Here is an 8,129-nt window from a genome sequence, read left to right on the forward strand (position 1 = left end):
ATGCATCGTGGCATTTTGGCAAGCATAGGATCTCTTTTTTTGCTTGGTCCTTCTCTTTTTTGCAAGAATAGTAATTTTTTTGCAGATAATTTTGACTATTACATAATCTAATGTTTTGATATTCTTGGCTTATGTCCTTGCATATGAAACGTGACTTGGTGCATCTCTGGCTGCCACTACAGTCTACTTGGGTAAGAAAAGCTTCCTGTGAAAATTCTACTCGTTCAACCTATATTAAGCTTTTGCACAGTTATATATACATTGTTTTAAGATATGGTAGTTTTTTTTCTGAAACTTATTAGTAAATTATTATCATGGTTATCATCAGGTGGATATGACAAAGAAGAAAAGGCCGCGAGAGCTTATGATTTGGCAGCTTTAAAGTATTGGGGTCCCACTGCTACCACCAACTTCCCTGTAAGGGTCACTTCCTTGTGTATTATGCTTTTGATCCTTTCTTAGTTGCTTTGTGTGCATGAAATGATCCTACGTTTATAGCTGAAAGGAACCTTGCTTGTTGAGATGGGACTAAAGATTTAGCTATTCTATTAAAGTAATAATGTTTAATTCATATTCATTTATCTGAGTACCTATGAGCATATACATATGCATCGCATGCTCAATCTTTTTGCTAAAGTGGATCTAGGTAATTGGCTGTTGTCAAAGGAATATGCTTTACTTGCATTGGTACGTAAAAAGTTGAGGCTAAGGTGCCAAGAAAAGTGGATTTTCTGGTCAATTTTTGAAGGTAAAACAACAAAAGTAATTAAAAATAAAAAGAAAGCAGAGGAGGCTTGGTCAAGGGACTAATTCTATATACAAAAATATATAGAAATATTTTATGCAACTATTTTATGTACCTCAGTTCTATGCATGAGTGCGAATAATATATCTTTAATAAATAATAATTCGGGGTTTACTTGGTAACTTGAACTGGCAAGTTGCAACATTTGCTTATTAATTATTTCTACCTCTTATTCCATAGGTTTCCAATTACCCAAAGGAACTGGAGGAGATGAAACATGTAACAAAGCAAGAATTCATTGCATCACTGAGAAGGTTTGTCTGCTTTGGCCTGTTAAATTTGAAACACTATATTATAACTATACTTATATGTGGGTACTGAAATACGTGACTATCTTTTTTGCAGGAAAAGTAGTGGCTTTTCCAGGGGAGCTTCCATATACAGAGGTGTGACAAGGTATGGAATTTCAAATGACTCAACATCATCTTTAATTTGATATCATTGTAGAGAATAATACATGTACTCATCTTTTCTCGTATACTTTGGTCCTATATCTTATGCTTGTTTCCAATTAATCCTGCAGGCATCACCAACAAGGTAGGTGGCAAGCAAGAATTGGTCGCGTTGCCGGAAACAAAGATCTTTACTTGGGAACATTCGGTAAGTATTTCACCTTAATTCATTTTCACCTTCATTCAAATTGCTGAGCTTCATATACTATATGCTGATCTTATGTTATCACTTAATCCTTTTCTTATTTATGGTTGACAGCAACTGAAGAGGAAGCTGCTGAGGCATATGATATAGCAGCTATAAAGTTCCGAGGTGCAAATGCAGTAACCAACTTTGAGATGAGCAGGTACGATGTTGATGCCATAATGAAGAGCTCTCTTCCTGTTGGTGGCGCTGCGAAACGCTTGAAACTCTCCCTAGAATCAGAGCAGAAGTCTGCTATCAACGCCATCACCACCGGCAGCCAGCAGCAACAACCAGTGTGTGCAAACATGAGTGGCAGCAATATCAACTTCTCATCAACCATACATCAGCCAATTGCTTCCATCCCCTGCCGAATCCCATATGATTCCGCGCCAGCTTATTATCACCACAACCTCTTCCACCATTTCCACCCCACTAACGGTGTAGAAACCGCCGTAACTTCTGCCAATGCCGCTGGACTGACTGCACCGCAAGTGGCGGCAGCAGCACCTGAGTTCTTCATATGGCCTCCCCAGTCCTATTGAGTATTAATAATGACCTGATCAAACTAGTAGTTATCTTTCGCTAATTTTAATTTTCTGCTAACAAATCAAGAAGCTATAGTCACTGGCCGCACAATTTAGCTGACCCGGTTCAAAATTCCCCATCTATAATTAACCCTTCAGCTGCTAAGTAAACATAGATAAGAGGTTTAATTTTGTGGTAGTCTTAATTAGTTACAGTAGGAAGGTGGGTTATGTAACTAAATTTACTCAAATTTGAGGAATATTTTGAGTTGTGCATTATTATATGGTCTTGCACAAGAATTCCTGTATAATTCTCCTCTTAACATGCAGCGGTACTGCAGTAGTATCAGTTTGATCGTCCTTGTCTAAATTATTACCAACTTTGTTTAGCCTTTTCTCTTCACTGACTACTCGTTTTATACATTTTTAACATTCCGCAAACATTTTCCCGATGATTTCTTAAAATATTGAAACCAATTACTTAATTAATTATCCTGCGATCAAACCTTGCTACTGTACCTCGAGCAATTTTCTTCAGCGACTTATTTCATTATTACCAATTTACTATAGTTCATTGTAAAACGACGAAAAAAAAAAGGGTGGTGGTATTTATCGCACTACAAACTTAACATTAAATTTGCGGTATAAATCTTGATGGCAGTAGGCTAGCTAAATAATGACTGTCTTGAACAACATGAACAATCACCAATCAAATATAAGTACACTATACCCTAATTTAATGCTACTTATTAAATTTACTCTTTTAATCCTATTAATTCACATTATTTACACATTATTCAAAAATGTTGTTGGTTACTTATACTTTTTATAGCTATATTTGACGTTTCTCAACCTATTAATAAGAGATGTTATAATGGTTTTTTCTTCGTGAAACTGACCCCTATTGTCATATGTGCTAAAAAAGTCATGCTACTAATAAGTGATTGGGTGTCATGTTTCACAAGAAACTAGAAAATCAAAATGAATATGAATATAGAGAAATGTTTTTCAAAATTGAGCAATTATCTTGAAATATCTCAAAGATGCATGAGTGGATGTTGGAAGCATCGCCCTCCAAAATGATTCGTCAATAGTCTCTCTTCCAAGCAAAGTTAATTCTTTCTTTGTTCTCTCACCGCCATGAGGTCCACCCTTTGAGCTCCATTTGGTGTTTGTGCATGTTCCAGTTCAATGAATTCATTGTCTTCACTAGTTCTGAATAAAATAATAAAACTAGTTTAAGCGTGGATAGATCCAGAAGTCACAGCAAGGGGTGCAAAAACTGATGCAATTATTTATTCATTACGAGACGTATGTATATATGTGAACAAAAGAGTAGTTCGAGTTTAAACTTACAATGTAACATGACACTGCTACACATATATACTGTATGGAAAAGAATAGGGTACCAATATACTATCTTTTAACTTACTACTAATAATAATTGATTATTATATTTTAAACACATGTATAAGGAGACATATCTAGAAAATACATCTATAAAGATACTTCCATTAAATATAGCTATAAAAAAGATATTTTTATTAGACACATCCGCAAAGACACTTTCATTAAACACAATTATAAACAAGAGTTGGCAGAAGTTGATAGAAATATTATTAGTAACGTAGCGGATTAATGCTTTATACATATTTCGGAAATTTCGGTGGCCCTCTAGATCGTCTCTGGTGCTAAGAATAAATAAAAAAATAAATATCATTCACTCGAGAAGTGCCACAGTTTAGTTCTTTTTTCTTTTGTTTTTGGTCAGTGGCGCGGTTCAAAATGGGTCATAATTTAGTTAAAATAAATGAGTATGGGCTGCCAAAAAAGCTCAAGGAGTCTGTTTCTTGATAGTCTGCAAAGCTACATGACTTCATGGCCCATGAAGACACTTTTTTAATAGACCCTGCTGCTTACGTCTTACTTGCAAGTTGCAAGACGCATCAAATTGCTTGGAAATGTGGCTACTTGTGGGGGGAGTTTTGCGTGATGAATATGCTGTTTTACGGTTGCAGACTTGCAGTGCTATGGATGGGATCTTTATCATGGCTTACTTATTTCCCAAGAATCATTGGGAAAGAAGTTCATGGTAATCAACTCTCTTTTTATTTAACAAGAGACCTAATATCAACTCTTATATCAATCATCAAGATAGGAAAGAAGAAATGTGAAAGGCTAGTGTTTATTGTAGCGCGATAGGGGATTGCATCTATCTTCAGAGATATTTACATAAGACGGATAATACTTTGTCAATTTTCAAAGTTTATTCATGTCAGCACGTTATACTTTTTCTAATTTCTTTTCATTTATTTAATGAGGCCTTAGCTTTGGCTAAGATGGTCCAATTTTTTAAAAGACATTTCCTCTATGCCTAAATGGTTGCGGACTATGATACATTGACTTTTTCTTTTTATTGCTATTACTATTCTTCCATAACTACTGAAGGAGAAAGGGAAACACAAGGGGCAATTTGATTGATAGGTGAGATTCATGTAGAGATTGCACAGCTGAGTCAAAATAGTTACAAACACTCCTGTGCATGAACATAGTGAGCTCACAAAAGCCGAAACCATGGTTGCTTGGGTTCTCTTCTGACTACAATTCCATGCCAAATTACAATCCTACTAAAAGCTTGAAGAAAAACACAAGCTCGTGCATTTTGGATTCAGCTGTACACACTGCTAAAATGGCCATTCCATACATAGCCTTCATTAACATTTATATGCGCAAATTAAAACAACAAATCAAGCATCACTCGTTGATTAACTCCCTATGGCGGTTGAGATCCTTCAAGTAACTAGAGCAAGTATAGTCCTCAAGGTCACATGCCTCTAACAAGAGTGATCTTGTTGCTGGTAAGTTTTGTTTGAGTTCAATAGCTGCTACTTCACCCTTGAGTAAGGGTACAACCTATTGTTATAGCAAGAACACATCATAATTGAGATTTGAAATACTAGTTACTGCTCCAGTTCACTTTTATCTTTAATTGCCACAAAATGGTACATCTTAGATACATTGATCCTAGGATGTACCAAAAAGTGACTGCAAGGTATAAAAAAAGAACAGGGGAGTAACTAAATCAGGTGAATGAGGAAATGAGTGCTGATTTTTTTCTTACCTGATTCATGAATGGTCTCTTGGAGGATATCTGGTGGACACACAAGGAAGCTGTTACCATGGCATGCTTCATTTCAATAGGATCATATTCCCCTTCTAATCTGGGGTCTGCTATTTCCGTCACATTCATTGTATCCAGCAGTGGCTTAGCCTGACAAAACAATAGTATATCATTCTTATTTTGTCCTTGTCATAATTAAATAGAATATGTAATCTTTGAGCAAAATTGAGAGTTATAAACATCTTAATCCCTTGGTGTTCGAATTTCAATTAGGATCTTCCACAAGATATAAAAGGGGCTACTAAGACTTACCCAGATCACAAGGCTTTGCCTACTATCTGAATCGACAGCACGACGACCAGTTATGATCTCCAGTAACAAAACCCCAAATGCAAATACATCAGTCTTCTCATCCACAACTCCATGCATGAAGTACTCTGGAGCCAAATACCTACAGCCATTGATGCAACCAAGTGTTTTAGATAATGAAGTTACAATAAGAAAACATGTTAAGAGCTAAACTTGAGGCTGCAATACTAACCCAAATGTGCCTTCTATTGGGAAGACAACGTGGTGAGCCCAATTAGTTGGAAGCCACTTTGCCAATCCAAAATCTGAAATCTGAAGTTTATCACAGAAGCTATTAATGGTTAGAAAAAATACTTAACATGAAAGCCAAGAACTTATTTAGACTACTATGAAAGTACCTCAGCTTCATAATTTTCATTGAGTAGTATGTTAGAGGCTTTGATATCCCTATGAATGATTCTTCTAGGACAATCTTGATGGAGATACTGCAACCCTTCTGCCACTCCAATGGAGACCTTGAACCTTGTCTTCCACTCCAAGCATTCAGAACCTGACATGTTGAACACCTCTTAATTTGCAAGCAACTTTTATCTATTGATGTCACTTTCTGATACATCTTTGGATATCAAAATACAATTGTGGAAAAAAGGTGATAGTGGCAAGATAAATGACAATGGATGGATAAACAGAAAAGTGCAAGACCAAGAAATGAGAAGGATGTTGTATTTGGTAAGCACTTCAGAAAAAAAACGGACAACAAGACAAAGACAAAACAGAAAAGTTGTATCTTTGTTCTTGTCTCCAATTTTTCAGTAGACAGACAATTGAACAAAATATTGTTTTAAATAAGGATTTATATGTTTCTGTATTTATCTCTTTCTCCACAGAGTTGTATCCCAGATGTTCTTGATATTTTAGTCTTGAGACGGATATCAAACGAGTTCCAAGTGATGAATGCATCAAACCCACCAAAGAGCAACGAAGAAAGGCTGCCATGTGGAGCATATTCTAGTACAAAGTAGTGACCGCGTTCAATCCCAAACCCAACAAGGCGTGTTGCATTTGGGTGGTTTATGTGTGCAATGATCCCAAGTTCTGTCAAGAAATCACCAGCTCTGTCCCCAGCATCCTTGGCATTCTTCATTAGTCTCTTGACTGCTATAACTTTCCCATCAGGTAGGTGCCCTTTGTACACTTCTGCATGGCCACCTTTACCAACCAGGTTCTCTGTGCAACCAAAAGTTCCAAGAATTAGAACAAAAGAAAAGTCAAGTTATGATGTAAATTGCTATGTAACTGTTTCTGATCTTATTAAGGATTGAGGAATATTCAATTTATTTTTGGTAGATAAGGAAAATATTCAAATAATCAAATATTCAAAAGTCACCAATATTTATTGGATTTAAACTTTGACTTATAAGCATAATAAATTTAAGTTGGATTGATGACATGGGGCAAAATCTAGTTGAACTTTTTTCAATTCTAATGCTGAAGGATTCTAGGCTCTGAGACTGGCTCCTTATTCAAACCATTTGTCAACGGTTTTTCATTAAAATTATTTCACTAATTGACTAATAGTGGATATTATATTAAATACTCCTACATACGAAACATATTGCGAAATTGGGTCAAAAATAAAGGCTACAAATTTGATATACCTATTTGTATTTTAGTGAGGCTGCTTTCATTGCTAGTCTACTATTTTGCTATACGACCATCTTTTATGCGTAATTTAACTAATTTGTAACAGTAGTGTGAACATTTTTTCAACGTAGGTTGATAGAACAAGACCAGAATAAATAATTATCTGCATAATAATTATAATAACTATAAATTTTATGAATTACGTGGTATGTTTTTAATGTATGATTATGATTATTCCGGGTCAATATTTATTTGAAATGGATAAAAGTCATAATCATATGTATTAATTTCTTCAACTACTACCATTCAAAATCAATTCCTAAACGAGAGTATCCCCACACTGCAGGGTGAGTTTGAAAGAAAGAACCTCATATACCAACCCTTTACGTCCCCAATAAATGAACGTTTTGGAAGACATGAGAAGACAAAGTTAGTAGGCCGTGTCACTGACAAAATTATGGCCAATTCATTGATAAAAATCAAACGAGGAGGGTTCACTCTTCAAAATCTTATAATTGACAACAGATATGTCTCTTTTAAAAGGACACAATGCCCAAGCCCGAAGGCCAACAGTGGGACAATTTATGACTGCTGGTAGCCGAAAGCACCATCAAGGACCACGCCTGTGTTTTGTTACTGTCAGAAACAGCATCCTCCCCAAGCACTTTCCCAATGGAAAATAAAAATATAAAAATGTTTGCTTTTTCATGTTTTATTTACATGTTAATAACCTATAGCAATGATCAAACTCACAATCGTATCTAATTAATCTAACTATAAAAAGATAGTATTAGATTTAGCTTTTATAAAGAGCAGTGTTAAATGAATCTAAGAGGTGTGAAAGAAGGGACCCATGATCAGTTTTGTGTCCTTGTCTAGCAGAAAAGGGAACCCTATGCTTTTTGGTCAAAAAGTCGTCTACTATTTCTCCCAACTCCCATGTTTGGCAGTAAGCACCTAATCAACTCCCCAACCTCATGGCGCTGCTGACCCTTTCAACCATAATAACCATATAATTTCTCTCAACCTCCCCAAAATTAGTAAAATTTTAAATATATTTAATTCATTAAAAATTTAAAACTTTTAT

General features: G+C 35.5%; 2 protein-coding genes across 3 annotated transcripts in view; one reads left to right on the forward strand and one right to left on the reverse strand.

Annotated features, from left to right (window-relative positions):
• The window catches only part of LOC107642280 (AP2-like ethylene-responsive transcription factor AIL6), a 5,579-nt gene extending 3,222 nt beyond the window's left edge, over nt 1-2,357 (forward strand). Inside the window, exons 4-9 of the mRNA XM_016345584.2 lie at nt 183-191; nt 329-417; nt 986-1,059; nt 1,151-1,201; nt 1,329-1,405; nt 1,517-2,357. Of these exons, the coding sequence (XP_016201070.1) occupies nt 183-191; nt 329-417; nt 986-1,059; nt 1,151-1,201; nt 1,329-1,405; nt 1,517-1,986 (770 nt within the window). The 3' untranslated portion in view covers nt 1,987-2,357. The remainder of the gene's footprint in view (nt 1-182; nt 192-328; nt 418-985; nt 1,060-1,150; nt 1,202-1,328; nt 1,406-1,516) is intronic.
• Nucleotides 4,419-8,129, reverse strand: part of LOC107642284 (receptor-like cytosolic serine/threonine-protein kinase RBK1) — a 5,316-nt gene continuing 1,605 nt past the window's right edge. For both annotated transcript variants that reach the window (XM_021122725.1, XM_016345588.2), the window contains 6 exons: nt 6,368-6,625; nt 5,797-5,948; nt 5,631-5,710; nt 5,402-5,540; nt 5,090-5,239; nt 4,419-4,881 (listed from right to left, as the gene is read on the reverse strand). In XM_021122725.1, the coding sequence (XP_020978384.1) occupies nt 4,723-4,881; nt 5,090-5,239; nt 5,402-5,540; nt 5,631-5,710; nt 5,797-5,948; nt 6,368-6,625 (938 nt within the window). In that variant the 3' untranslated portion in view covers nt 4,419-4,722. The remainder of the gene's footprint in view (nt 4,882-5,089; nt 5,240-5,401; nt 5,541-5,630; nt 5,711-5,796; nt 5,949-6,367; nt 6,626-8,129) is intronic.

The sequence above is a fragment of the Arachis ipaensis genome, chromosome B05, assembly GCF_000816755.2.
Source record: "Arachis ipaensis cultivar K30076 chromosome B05, Araip1.1, whole genome shotgun sequence".
Taxonomy (NCBI): Eukaryota; Viridiplantae; Streptophyta; class Magnoliopsida; order Fabales; family Fabaceae; genus Arachis; species Arachis ipaensis.